We start from the raw sequence: 14,300 nt of genomic DNA on the forward strand, positions 1-14,300 counted from the left end.
ACAGATTGTGTTGATAGGGACATTATCCTGCCTCCATGCAATGATACGGACCCGCTCATCCCTTGAGCAGTATTTTCCAGGCATGACAACTCGACTCTAGAAAAATAACAGGGCTAACAGTAATGCATATGAAAATGGAGGGAGGTGCAAGCTTGGGGCTATGGGAACATATACTTCCACTCTCTCTTCTGGGCAAGCACTGATGCGCTGAGTGTTTCACCACCTCCCGTCAACGCAAGAGGAGTTGCCAGTTACTTCTTGCCCCAAAAATTCACTTGGTAGAGGTGGAAACACAAAGCAAAGACAGACAACTCTCCCACAGCAATTCTGTGTTTAGGTCCAAAGTCAGTTTGCAGTGGGTGTACAATACACTATTGGTACAGTACAGTAATACTGTACGGTACAATCTCAGTTAACCAGGGAGCTTGGGGAATATACCTTCCCAGTTACTTGTTTTTCCCAGGCATCTTATATATATAGACTATCCCTGTTTTACAATCAGTTGAACTACGATTTTTCGACTTTACGATGGTAACCGTACTTTGATATTTGAATTTTGATCTTCTCCCAGGCTAGCGATATGCAGTACAATACTCTTGTGTGGTAATGGGCAGTGGCAGCAAACCGTACCTCCCAGTCTGCCCCGCAGTCATGAGTGTAAACAACCGATACTCTACATTGTACTGTGTTGAAATTTTTTTTTTTTTTTTTTTTTTTTTTTTTTTTTTAAATACCCCCCCCAGTACTGTGTTGCTAGTGTGTCTATCTATCTATTGCCAGACACCTCAATCCTGTTTGGGGTGGCCACAAACAAATTGCCTCCACGTTACCCTGTCCCCTGCCATTTCACTGCCCTTCTCCCAACTCACACCCCCCTCTCTCATATACCTCTCCACCCCATCCCTCCATCTCATCCGCGGCCTGCTAGTGTGTGTGTGTGTGTTTTTTTTTTTTTTTTTTTTACCCCCCTGTATCTGTGTTGTGTTTTGTACATCTGTCATGTCTGTGAAATGCCCATCTGCCTCTCCTACTACTGGTAAGGAGAAGAGGTTCCTCTTGAGATGAAACTCAAGATTATTGCCTAGCATGTAGGCAGCAAGCCTGTAATGGCCATTGCACGCGAGCTTGAACTTTCGCAGTTGATGATCTCAGTACAGTATTCAATCAATTACATGAGATATTCAACACTGTATTATAAAATAGGCTTTGTGTTAATGATTTTGTCCAACTGTGGGCTAATGTAAGTGTTCTGAGCATGTTTAAGGTAGGCTTGGCTAGGTCATGATGTTTGGTTGGTTAGGTATATTAAATGCTTTTTTGACTTAAAATAAATTCCACTTACAATCAGTTTCTAGGAACATAACCCAGTCGTAAGTCAGGGACCATCTGTACTCTTATACATAGGCTATATAATTGCCGTATGTACAATACAGCTTGTATTGAGGGCCAAACAAATACAGTAATTTCTTTTGAAACACAGCCTCTTACACACACCCCATAGACATAACACACATGATTGCAGTGTTATGTAGTAGTGCAAAATGAACATGGTAAGTTCATTTTGTTAACACTACACCGCGCCAGCCTTGCATAACTCTTCCGCCCTGTTTCCAGGCTGAGGAGGTTTCCAGCAAAATACTTGTGCATGTCTGGCATGTTCATCATGTTGTTGTACCATGTATTTGAGCCATGAAAAATCGCTAAACAAATGACGCACCACTACGTCGTCGGCCCGGAGTCTGTTGGCTAAGAAATGACGTGTCAGCACGTCATCAGCCCACAATAATGTAGTGTTAAACGTTATTTGTTATTTTATTCATAACACATGGAAAAATAAACTAAAGAAGTAAATCTTTAGCATTTATTGGTGAACTGATGATTTAGAAAAAATGTTGTACAGTAGCATTATCACGACTTCCTTACAGTTGTGTATATGGCTGCAGCCCACCAATTTATTAATCACCTGACTGCCATCACTTCACCTCTTACACGCCACTCAGCTGTTTTGCAGATAATAGAGTGAATATGTACAAATTGCATGGAAGAATAAATTAAATAAATTTGAGTATTTGTTGGAGAACTTATGATTTGGAAAGAAGTGTTGTACAGTAGAATTATCACAGCTCCCTTGCTCACAGTTGTGTATACGGTTGTGGCCCGTTAGTTTATACCTCATCCTACCACTGTCATTCCACCGTTTACTTGCCACTTAACTGTTTTGCAGATAATATAGTAAATATGTATGAATTGCAAGCCTAGTAATTTAATCCAACATAGCAAACCTTCATTTCTGTCAGCTAGATTTTATCTTCTCTGCCAGTGCAAATGTGTTTTAAGATCAATAAATGCATGATCTCAGAATGCATTTGCACTGACAGAGAACATAAAATCTAGCAGATAGAAGTGTAGGTTTGCTTTGTTGGATAAAATTACTGTGCTTGCAATTCGTACATTTTTACTGTATTATCTGCGAGGCAGCTGAGTGGCAAGTAAGGGGTGGAATGGGGGCGTTCAAGTGAGGAATAATTTGGTGGTCCATAGCCGTAAACATAACTGTGAGCAAGGGAATCACAGTAATTCTACTGTACGACACTGCTTTCCAAATCATCAGTTCACCAATAAATGCTCAAGATTTATTTCTTTACAGTAATCCCTCCAATATCTGATGTACTAGAGCCAAAGGCATGTCTGGAAATTGGGTTTGTCCAGAAATTGGGAAAATGCCTCCTGGACAGGTACTTATGGACCCTGGCCCAGCCCAACTCAGAAAATCACCTACATAACTCCCTACCGGACATGCATAGCATCTATTTAAGACCCTGTTCACACAGATAAGGAACAGAAAGCATGAAATAAAGAAAAGGAACCAGAGAATGAGGATTTAGAGGTGAGTATGGAAAATATTTAGCAGTATCCAGGGTACTTACAACACGTCCATGGCTGTCACGAAGAATAACCCACCTCCTCTTAGACTCTGACAGTACAAAGGTACACCTGAAGCACCTACAGTAATCCAGTGTTGCACTGCACTTAATCCTCTGCACTCTGAATTCTAATTTCTTAACACTGCTCATTCTTTTCTTACTTGCACTCCACGTGAAACTCACCATTGTTACACTCTGCACTTAAGCCTTTGCGTCCTGAATTCCAATTCCTTAACACTACACATTCTTTTCTTACTTGCTGTGCACTTGAAATTCACCACTGTAGAGTAGCACTCTGCACTTAATCCTTGCACTCTGAATTCTGATTTCTAAATCCTGCACATCCTGTTCTTTATACTGCACAACACTGTAAATTCCTGAGTGGTCTAGTGGCGAGTTTTTGCTGTTTATTCACCGTCAGAGTTGGAGAGTAGGTGTTGCAGGTGGCTGAGGGGCACATCACTGGGTCGTGGTGATGGACTACCCACTGCAGACGACTCTGACGATAGCTGCAAACTCATGTCCAGTGGCAACTCCATTGTGGCCGATGTGCTGGGCTGTGGCTCGGAAGTGGAAGGTCTGTCTTGGGAAGGCAATGGTGTGGAGCCTATGCTGGGCACGGTGTGGGTCAGGAGCCTGATGAAAGTGTCAATGGTTGATTGATGTAAGGAACAGTGATTCTGGCGATTAATGATGCGCTGCCTAAAAGCGCACACTTCCTCCACAAGTCCCAGGGGCCCCATCTCCCTGTTGCAGTCTGAGTGCTCTAGGTAGTCAGGAACGAACTCGACATGCTCCCGGAGTGCGCTCAGCTTGGGGATGGCTGGAGTAGTGGCACGCTGAGAGGAGTCCTCATCATCCTTGCTGTCCTTATCGGAAACTTCAAACTGGGTACTTGTACCTGCAACTGAAGATGCGATCTCGATATCAGACATGATCTGATATCCATGATCACCCTCGTCGTCATCCAACCACTCATGCACTTCGTCCACATCCAGCCACTCACGCACTTCATCCACATCCAACCACTCACGCACTTCATCCACATCCAGCCACTCACGCATTTCATCCACATCCAACCACTCACACACTTCATCCACATCCAACCACTCACGCAGTTTGTCCACATCAACCTCTTCACCAGCCGCACGAAGACTTGCTTGGAAGTCATCCACGTCAAAACCTAGAAAGTCGTGCACCACACCAGCTCCGAGAAGCAGAAGAGACCAACCACTTTCCAGAGTCTTGACAGAGACATTCCTTCATGCACTAGCCCAGTTGTAGATGGCTGACTTGAGGTTGCAGCAGTGAAGGTTTTCCACAGTTCTCTGGCCTCACGTGTCCTGTCCATCCCAGAGCTCGTCCTCATCTTCGAGAACAACCATCGCCTCTTCCAGGAACTTCCGACGTTACAGCCTCTTTGTTACCATGATCACTCCTTGGTCCATAGGTTGGATGACAGCAGTCGTATTAGGTGGCTAAAACATGCACCTAATGTGGCCATTCTCAGCCACAAACTCCTTGTCAGATGGATGCGCAGATGCATTCTCCAAGAGAAGGAGAGCCTTTACCTGGTCAAGCGGGATTCCCAGTGTGTTCATCAGGTAATGCATAACCTCTTTGATGAAGTGTTAGTGAAACCAGTCTTTGAAGATCTTGGCTGTGAACCAAGCCTTCACAGAATGGTACCATACGACAGGAAGGACGTCCGCCACCCCTCAAAGGCACCAAGACCTCTTTGTGCAGCCAACAACAATGGGCTTGAGCCGGTGGATGCCATTAGCATTGGCACAATACAAGGCAGATATCCACTGCTTGGAGAGCTTGCGGCCAGGTACACACGTCTCTGTCTCCTCTGCTAGAGTGTTCATTGGCAGCAAGCGATAGAATAGACCAGTTTCGTCAGCGTTGTAGACTTGACCGAGAGTGAGGCTCTCCCTGTTGATCAGGGCCTTCACCTTGTGCCGAAACTCCTCTACTCCCTCCTTGTTGGCATCCAGAGCATCGCCATGGGCTTTACGGTTGGTAAGTCTGTGTCGCAACTTGAAAGCGAAGAGCCAACCCTCGGATGCCTTGAAGTGTTTTGTGTAGCTTGGCGAACTTCTCGGCAGCAGCATTCAACTCCACGCACCATCACACCAGCAGCGCGTTGTTGTCAGTGTGGAGCGGTCAATTTCTGCAAACCTCTGTGCATTGTGTTTGGTCTTTGATGCAAAGTCTGCCATGTGCTGGGTGAGTTTTTCCTGGGATTTCTTGATATTAAACAAGATAGAGTGGGCCAGGTTGAATTCTTGGAGGATGCAAGACGTCGACCATCCCACGTCCACCTTGTCCAATATCTTCCTCTTCTTCTCCAGAGTCAGAACCACTCGTTTCCTCTTCTTGGGGGGTGGGGCTATTGTCACACACATGAGTAAGAGGCAGCAGAGGAACAACAGGGCCTGCAAGAGGTAGGGCACCACTAAAAACCGAGCACATGGGCGGCCATGGTTACGAACATGCACTCCCGACGATGGGTAAGCAGGAAATGGGGAGGAGGCAGCATTGCCCTGGCGGACGTCGGCAGAAGTATGAGGCAAAACACAGCTGTTCGGTGCCACGTGCCAAGTTCAAAATATGGCTGAATCCCCCCCCCCCCCAGGCCTGGGCCCAAACTGTCCAGAAATTGGGGTGTCCGGGAATTGGGCATCCGGTTATTATAGGGATTATTGTACTGTAGTTTGTTTTTTCCATGTTTTTATGAATAACATTTTACAGGGTGAACTTACCGAGGTACTGTAAGGTCTTGTAAGTTCGTTGGTAGTTAGCATTGGTTTGTTAAATCGAAAACCGTATGGGTACCTCACATTTTCCACTAATGAAGAGCATGCCTTTTATTAAATGGATTTGTTCGTCTTGCTTTTCTCAACTTTCTATCCCAAAACTTTTCCCTTAGTAAAAGCTGAAAATTAAACATAAAATACAATAAAGTATTGATGCAGTACAGTAATACAGTACATAGTATACTATGTACTCACCTAGTGTTGGCATCAGTGGAGGATAGAGTTGTACACCATGCAGTACAGTACAGTGCACTTAATCATGTGTGGTTTAGTGTCAGTAATTATGTGTACAGTAATTTCAGAACCACAGTAGAGCACTAGGACATGAAGCACTGAGAGGCCACAAACTCTGCAACAACAATGAGCAAGGCATGGGAGGCCACAGAGTAAGTCTTAGCACTTGGGTTTTTCCACCACATGGTCACAAGAGGAGACTGGATAGATACATCTCCACTGAATGAGATCCATGAGAGGGAATGAGAGAGCGATGGTAAGCTGAGCGTGCTGCTAGGGCCGCTCCCGCAACAAGTTCTGATTAGGTGGCACGTTGCGGGGTTTTTCTAGACGCCTTTTGGCTACCGCGTATGAGCCAGTTGATACGCCATGCTGCAGGATATTGCATAGAACTGCTGGCTACTTCCTATTTCGGCACCGGATATTCTAAGAACTGCTGGTTACATCCTGTTTTGGTGCTGGATGTTGCATATTTTTGCTGGATATTGCTTTAATAGAGCAAAGCTAACAGCACTGGATACTGTGCTGGGCCGGATATTGCGATGACAGATTATTGAAAGTTTACTACAAGTTTAATTGTTTCATACCAAAAGGTTATCTATTTATTTAATATCACACACTCACTGCATGTTAGGGTTAGGCACTTGCACCACTATTTGGCAATAGCAGTGGTGTTTCAGTGGCTTTGCATACACGAAATGGGACGAATGGGAGACAATCACAGTGAATGTAGTCAATTGATTTATCACATCCTGAACAAATGTATAACAGGACCTTACTGTAATGGGACTTACTGGATGAGACCTATAAGGTTTTACATCCAGAGGGTGTTTAAGTTTTATTGCCCATGTAATGCTGCTTGAGTGAGCATGGCCAGTCACCTTTATTGTAAAATATTGGAACTGAGTAGCTTAGTCCTACGTCCCCGTGTTCCTATTGGGACAAAAAAGAATTGGATGATACCTTGTAGTTAGATACAGCATGGCCTCATTTTATGATGATATTTTTGAAAAAGTCCATCGCACCACAATTTATCTTATATTGAGTCAATTATAAAATGGAATAAGTGGGGATATGTTTTTTGCCAAGGGCCATCCACCCAACTAAGTCTAAAAATAAGTTTCCATCTTACCAAAAATGGTTGTTATTTCACTTGCAGCATACTACCAAAAATAAGTACAAAAACAAGTTTCTAACTCACCTTATCCGGTAATAATTTCACTTCACTGCATTTCATATGCTGCTTGAACTTCATCACCACTTTATTGTTCCATTACTGACACTAACATACCCGACAGTGATGTATGCAAAGGCCATCTTTGAGCAAACAAATAACTGTAGACATGTGTGTGGGCAATCTCATAATCAAAGACAGTGATCATATATCAACCATTATCAGCCAGTGAGGCTTTGTACAGGATTATAATCATCATATAAGCAATTCGTCGCATTCCAGTTCAACGTATAACGAGGGTCTGTTGTAGATAGAAGGTACAGAAGTCGTTACATAAGATAGAGTTAATCATTTCAATAACATGATGTCTTTTTAATTTGTTTCTGCTACAAGTGAATTATTTTATTTGAGTCAAGGTTTTTCTTTCATATATTGGCAGCTCCTCTTTGTTTATTTTTTATTTCCCCCTCCCCTAGTGCTGGCAGCGTGAACCTGAAAAGAGACCAACATTCAGCCAGATCTACGACCGAGTATCGGGCATGATGCCGAGTGTGATGAAGGCCATCCAGCCACAGGATGAGGAGGGGCGGCTCAAAATCGAGGTCGGGGATCTGTTGGCTGTCATTGATGGCTGGTAAGGGAAAAAAAAAATGGTGACTGGAGAGGGAAGGAGACTACAAATACTGATTGAATTATGAAAAGTTGCTCTGTGGCTTATGAACTTTGAAGTCAGAAACTTTCAGAGAAGCCAACCATTTTTTTTTTGAGAAGCATGAAGATATGATGTCACAGAAGCTGAATGGTAAGGAACTAGAGAATGTGAGTGCTGTTGAGTATTTAGGTAGTTTGATGAGCAAGGATGGAAGTTTAGAGGTTTGCAGTGCAAGAAAGTGTACAGCAAGGAAGACCAGTTGCAGGTACATAGAGCAGTAAAAAATAGGCAAGTTAGCATGGAAGTAAAGCAGTCGTTACATGACAGCATTGTGTTCACTACTCTAGCATATGAAAGTTGAAGCTTTGACTGTTGCAAGGACACTAGCTCAGAGTGAGAGGAGTGGAAATGAGTTATTACATATCACTGTTTCCATAACAGTGGGTAGTTATGGCCAGTAAACAATGCATACCGATACACCCATCAGAACAATAAATTCATTTTGATAATTATTTCTGGCCATGAACATATTTCACTATCTGAAGTTTCAATCTTTCCTCATGACATACAATCCATGCTTAATACAATTTTCATGCAGAACAATGGTAGGTGGGGACGCTCACAATCCACTCACTCGATGTAGTGCTGCTCTTAGGTGTCTGCCCTTTCTTCTTCTCTATCCTTCTTTCCTTCCATCTTCTTCTGTCATTCTTTCCTTCATTCTTTTCTTGTCCTTCTGCCTACAGGTGACTTTACACTCCCTCTTCTGTCTTACCTTCATTCTTTCCTCATCCTTCTGCCTGTGGGTGACTTTACACCGAGTGACAAGCCAAATGGTTTCCTGTACACCAGGAAATCATTTACTATGCTGGATGGTAACCATATAACCAAAACTTTGGCGCCTGGTGGTTTAGTGGGTATTTACGGAGCTCCAATCGGATTGAGCTGATGAAGGTTTATATCCAAGGGTTTGTTGGGGTTTATTGCTCACATAATGCCATTCAGGGATGAGTGAGGCTTGTTACTGTCATCTTAAATGTCGGGACCAACTTGCCTCGCCCCAGGCTCCTACACTCCTCGTGTGGCAATGTAGGATTGGATGATGAAAGAATGAATGAATGAACAATAGTAAGAACACAGTTGCAGTATCATGTGAGGAATTACCTTAACCAGTTATTCACTGGACTGAAGAGGGAAAAAAGAAAAAGAAAGTTCCATAGCACACTATAGTAGAATCTTTGTATTACATGAGGTAGGTTATGTGAAACCTCATGGTAATCATGTTCATGCTAAGCAATAACATATATATATATATATATATATATATATATATATCCATCCATCCATCCATCCATCATCCAATCCTACGTTGCCCCATGAGGAGCATAGGAGCCTGGGGCTAGGCAAGTTGGTCCTGACATTTAAGATGAAAGTAACCAGCCTCACTCATCCCTGAGTGGCATTATGTGAGCAATAAACCCCAACCATCCCTTGGACATAAACCTTCACCGGCTCAGTCCGACTGGAGCCCTGTCATTACCCACTAAACCACCAGGCGCCAAAATTTGGCTATATGGTTACCACCCAGTGTAGTAAATGGTTTCCTGGTGTACAGGAAACTATTTGGCTTGTCACTCAGTGTAGAGTCACCCATAGGCAGAAGGAAGAGGAAAGAATGAAGGAAAGAAAGACAGAAGAGAATGGAAGGAAAGAAGGATCAAGGAGATGAAAGGGCAGACACCCAAGAGCAGCACTACATTGAGTGAGTGGATGGTGAGCGCCCCCACCTACCACTAATATATATATATATACACATCATCATCAGCCGTTAAGGTCCACTGCAGGACCAGCCTATCCCTAGCGAAGCAGGGACAATACAGCCAATATATCTCTACCCAGTGGCTTGGGCTGTCTGGTAGAGACTGCATGTAGGGTGAGAAGTGCTTGTGAGTGTGACGTTGTTGTGGCTTTGGATGTGTGTGTAGTGTGTGAATCAAGTGTAATCAGCCTGCCTTAAGCCAATTGGGTGGAAGCATACTAGTATGCGACACTGGTTCAAACACAGCACCCCTTGTGTCCGCCAAAGTAGCCAGTGGTTTGGTGAACGCTTCCCAAAGTTTTTACAACTCTGGCGGGAGGCGAACCCATGCTCACCAGCGTGCGAAATGCACACTACCACTGTACCACAGGGCTCCATATATATATATATATATATATATATATATATATATATATATTTATATACATATATATATTATATATATATAATTATATATATACAGTACAATCCCAGTTAACCAGGTGGCTTGGGGAATTTACCTTCCTGGTTACAGATTTTTCCCGTATTTCTGATTTTCAAGTCAAATCTATACAAAGGCTATCACAGCAGTAAATACAGTTCAGGTACTCACCAGTCACATTAGGGGTTACACTAAGAGATTCCGCCTGAAAAACTGCCTTGTAAACACACACCATGGTCATAACGCACGTGCTTGCAATGTCTAGCAATTTGCTAGTGTTTTATAATGTTCGCCTTTTTCAAGTCTGTTGCATATGTCCAGCTTCTGTTTCAAGGTAAGCATGATACGCTTACGTTTAGTTTGCACTTTAGGCATTTTGAAGTGTACAAATTACCATCTATCAGAGGAACACAATAACAAGAGAGCTTGTTTACTGTCTGGTGGCAAAAAGCAGACTGGTGATTTTTTGAGGGTGTGGAGGATGACTGAATTCAAGTAGGGGAAAGAGGGGGAGAGGAGGGGTGGTTAAGAGGATTTGCCACGTTGAGTACACCGCTTCCCGTCCGATCAGCGAAGTTAAGCAACGTTGGGTCTGGTTAGTACTTGGATGGGTGACCGCCTGGGAACACCAGATGCTGTTGGCATCCCTACGTGTCAAGTGGGGTTGGTGGAGGATTAGTGCCCCTCCCTGTAAAACAATTAACTCTAAGCACTTGACCACCCCGTTTGGGATACATGGCGTCTGGCAATGGATGGATGGATGGCTAGGGATTTACATTAGCCGGAAATGCCTTCACCTCGCTTTGTCTGACTTCACCCAGCCTCGCAAGACACGATCAAACGGCGGTTTGGCGGTCCATTCAAATTGGCGCAGTTATAACTTACTGACATTTTTACCAGCCCTTGAATTTTCCCGTTTTTCTGAGTATTCTGTTTGTCTGGATACCGGATAGCTGGGATTGTACTGTATATATATATATATATATATATACAGTACCCTCGCGTCCAACACTGTAATATTGTCATGCATGGGTCCCGTGTTGGACCAAAAACATGTTGGACAAACAATAGAGCTTGTGGGGAAAAATGAATTATGTCAGCAACCCTAGGAAAAGTCACCCTAAATACCTACCATATACCTATACATATATTGGTACTATTGTAATTATAATAAATGGTACTGTGCTATGAATGATAACTAACCTTTTAGGATAGTGTTGGTGGGCTTGCTGGGAATGGAAGGTGGTATCCAAGGCTGTAGGTAGTCCTACTGGGTCCCCGGAGGATGGCTGCTGGCGTCACTAGTGGGTAATGGCTGCTGCTCCTCCTCAACCTCCCTCATAAATCCTTCGAAATCACTCTCAGAATCACTATCTTCGTCCACAGCCATGGAAGGTCCTGCTTCTACCTGTCCTAGCACTCTGTAAGCCTTCATTGCTGCCAGGATCTTGTCCTGGTTTTTTATTATGGTCCTCATGTTGGCTTCATTCATGTTGTAGGCCTTGGCAATGTCAACTTTCCTCTCCCCTTTCTTCTTCCTCTCGATGCTTTCTAGCTTGGTGGCCTGAGGGAGGTGCCGACGCTTCTTGGGGTTCTCAGAAGGCTTCCTAGGCATCGTGAGCAGGGTAAAATGCAGTAACAAGGGCAGAAAATGCAGCAAGAAAAAAGCACCTTCCAATGCGAATTATGCAACTGAGTGGTGCTGTGGCGGGAGAAATTTAAACCAAACATCACGTGACAGCAGAAGCGTTTTTAATTGGGCGGCATCACGATCACGTCATGATAGCGGGCGGGGAAGGCTACTTGATCAGAAGTTTTCATTGGCTATCATGATCATGGGAATGTCCAGTATGACCGTGTTGGACCGGGGGTGATCGTGCTAAAGGTGAACTCTGCGGATTTCGCCCACTTCTTGGAGCTCTGTGCGTGTTATGTTAACACACTCATATTGCAGTAATTAAATCGTATTAAATAATACTAATTATTTGCTCTCCGTGCTGGACGTGAATCGTGCTGGACTAACGCGTGTTGGACGTGAGGGTACTGTATATATATATATATATACACACATATTCCCTGGAATGATTATTGCTTTCATGACCGAGAGCTATCTGGGTGTGCCTTGCCCACAGCGGAGGTTATTCTCTCTTGCATGGAAGCATACATTCCCTTCTCATATCCTTTGACTAATGCAAGAAAGCCTTGGTTTAATCACGCTTGTTCTAATGCTGTCCACAACAGGGAGAAGGCCTATAAAAGGTACCAGAGCCAACCCACCCCCGAATCACATCTTTTTTATGTTTCAGCCCAGAATCGTGCTAAGTCTGTTCTTCGCTCTACTAAAAATAATTTCGTCCGTACTAAATGCTCTCAATTCTCCAACTCGAATTCTTCCTGCTCCTTGTGGCATCTTGCCAAAGGTTTCTGACAACTTTAAGTCATCATCTTTCCCTCCTCTTTTCTACTCTGATGGCTCCGTAGCTATTTCTTCAAATGATAAAGCAGGTCCCTTCACTCAGACTTTCTCCTCCGTTTCCACCTTAGAAGATTCCGGTGCTGTTCCTCCATCACTTCTCCCCCTCTGACTTCCTCATGGCTGACATTAAAATTTCTTCAGTTTATGTATTTTCTGCCATCACTGGCCTAAGTACCAACAAGGCATATGGGCCTGATGGAGTCCCTCTTTTTGTTCCCAAGAACTGTGCTTCTGTGCTTACATCCTGCCTTGGTAAACTCTTTTGCCTTTGTCTCTCAACTTGTACCTTTCCTTCTTGCTGGAAGTTTGCTCTCATTCAACCAGTCCCAAAGATGGGTGACCATCCCCAACCCTCCAACTATCGTCCAATTTTATCATCCTGTGTCTCAAAAGTTTTTGTGTCAGTTCTTAACAGAAAAATTTTAAAACATCTTTCTTATCACAACCTTCTTTCTGATCGTCAGTATATGGGCTTGATGGAGTCCCACCTTTTGTCCCCAAGAACTGTGCTTCTGTGCTTACACCCTGCCTAGGTAAACTCTTTCGCCTTTGTCTGTCAACTTGTACCTTTCCTTCTTGCTGGAAGTTTGCTCTCATTCAACCAGTCCCAAAGAAGGGTGACCATCCCCAACCTTCTAACTATCGTCCAATTGCTTTAACATCCTGTGTCTCAAAAATTTTCGAGTCAGTTCTTAACCAAAAAATTTTAAAGCATCTTGCCTATCGCAACCTTCTTTCCGATCGTCAGTATGGGTTCCGTCAGTGACGCTCCACTGGCGATCTTCTCCCTTTCAGACTCCTGGTTATCCTCGTTTCAGGACTTTGGCGAAAGCTTTGCCATTGCACTTGACATCTCACAGGCTTTCGATCGAGTCTGGCATAAATCTTTAATATCCAAACTGCCCTCTTATGGTTTCTATCCTATCTGTGCCTTCATGTGTAGCTTCCTTTCTGGTTGTTTTATAGCCGCTGTTGTAGACGGCCCTCGTTCTTCTCCTAGATCTATCAACAGTGGTGTTCCTCAGGGCTCTGTCCTATCACCAACTCTTTTATTCATCAGTGACCTAAGCTTTACATCTAATCCTATCCACTCATACGATGATGATTCCACCCTTCACCTTTCCATTTGGTTCCCGCAACGTCTGTCTCAGCAGTACTTCAGCAAACAAGGATGAGGCTATGGGACATCTAATGTCTGACTTGGCTCGTATCTTTGACTGGGGTAAAAATAATCTTGTTTTATAATGCATCAAAAACTCAGTTTTTACACCTATCAACCTAACACAATCTTGCACAGGAGTACCCACTAATGTTTAATAACATCCAGCTGAATCCTGCGTCATCCTTGATCATGCTTGGGGTTTCATTCACATTTGACTTATCCTGGAAAGATCATTTTTGCATCTCTTGTAAAATCTGCTTCCAGTAGATTGGGTGTGCTAAGCCGACACTGTACCTTCTTTACCCCTGCACAGTTGTTGACTTTATGCATAGATTTTGTTCTCCCCTATGTAGAGTACAACTCTGATGTGTGGGAAGGCTCCCCACATACAGCTCTTCTCAGTAGGGAGAAGTCAAAGGCTTTTTCTCATTAACTTTCCTCCTCTTACTGGCTCCCCTCAACCTCTTTCTCTTTTTGCTGCACTGTTGCCTCTTTATCTCTTCTCTATTGCTACTTCAATGGTCACTGCTCCTCTGAACTGTCTGGTTGCATCCCTCCATCTCTACGACAGGTGCGTAGCAGCCGTCTAGCAACAAACTCTCATCCCTGGTCTGTC

The 14,300-nt window shown here is 43.7% G+C and overlaps 1 protein-coding gene and 1 pseudogene across 1 annotated transcript in view; both read left to right on the forward strand.

Moving 5' to 3' along the window:
- Ack (activated Cdc42 kinase) overlaps positions 1-14,300 on the forward strand; it is a 438,035-nt gene that overhangs the window by 200,613 nt on the left and 223,122 nt on the right. The window contains exon 9 of the mRNA XM_080286247.1: positions 7,631-7,788. Coding sequence (XP_080142373.1) covers positions 7,631-7,788 — 158 coding nt within the window. The remainder of the gene's footprint in view (positions 1-7,630; positions 7,789-14,300) is intronic.
- Positions 10,571-10,690, forward strand: LOC145417624 (5S ribosomal RNA; annotated as a pseudogene).

This window comes from Coenobita brevimanus, chromosome 110 (assembly GCF_032717465.1).
Source record: "Coenobita brevimanus isolate Jiangsu-jjx chromosome 110, ASM3271746v2, whole genome shotgun sequence".
NCBI classification, from domain to species: domain Eukaryota; kingdom Metazoa; phylum Arthropoda; class Malacostraca; order Decapoda; family Coenobitidae; genus Coenobita; species Coenobita brevimanus.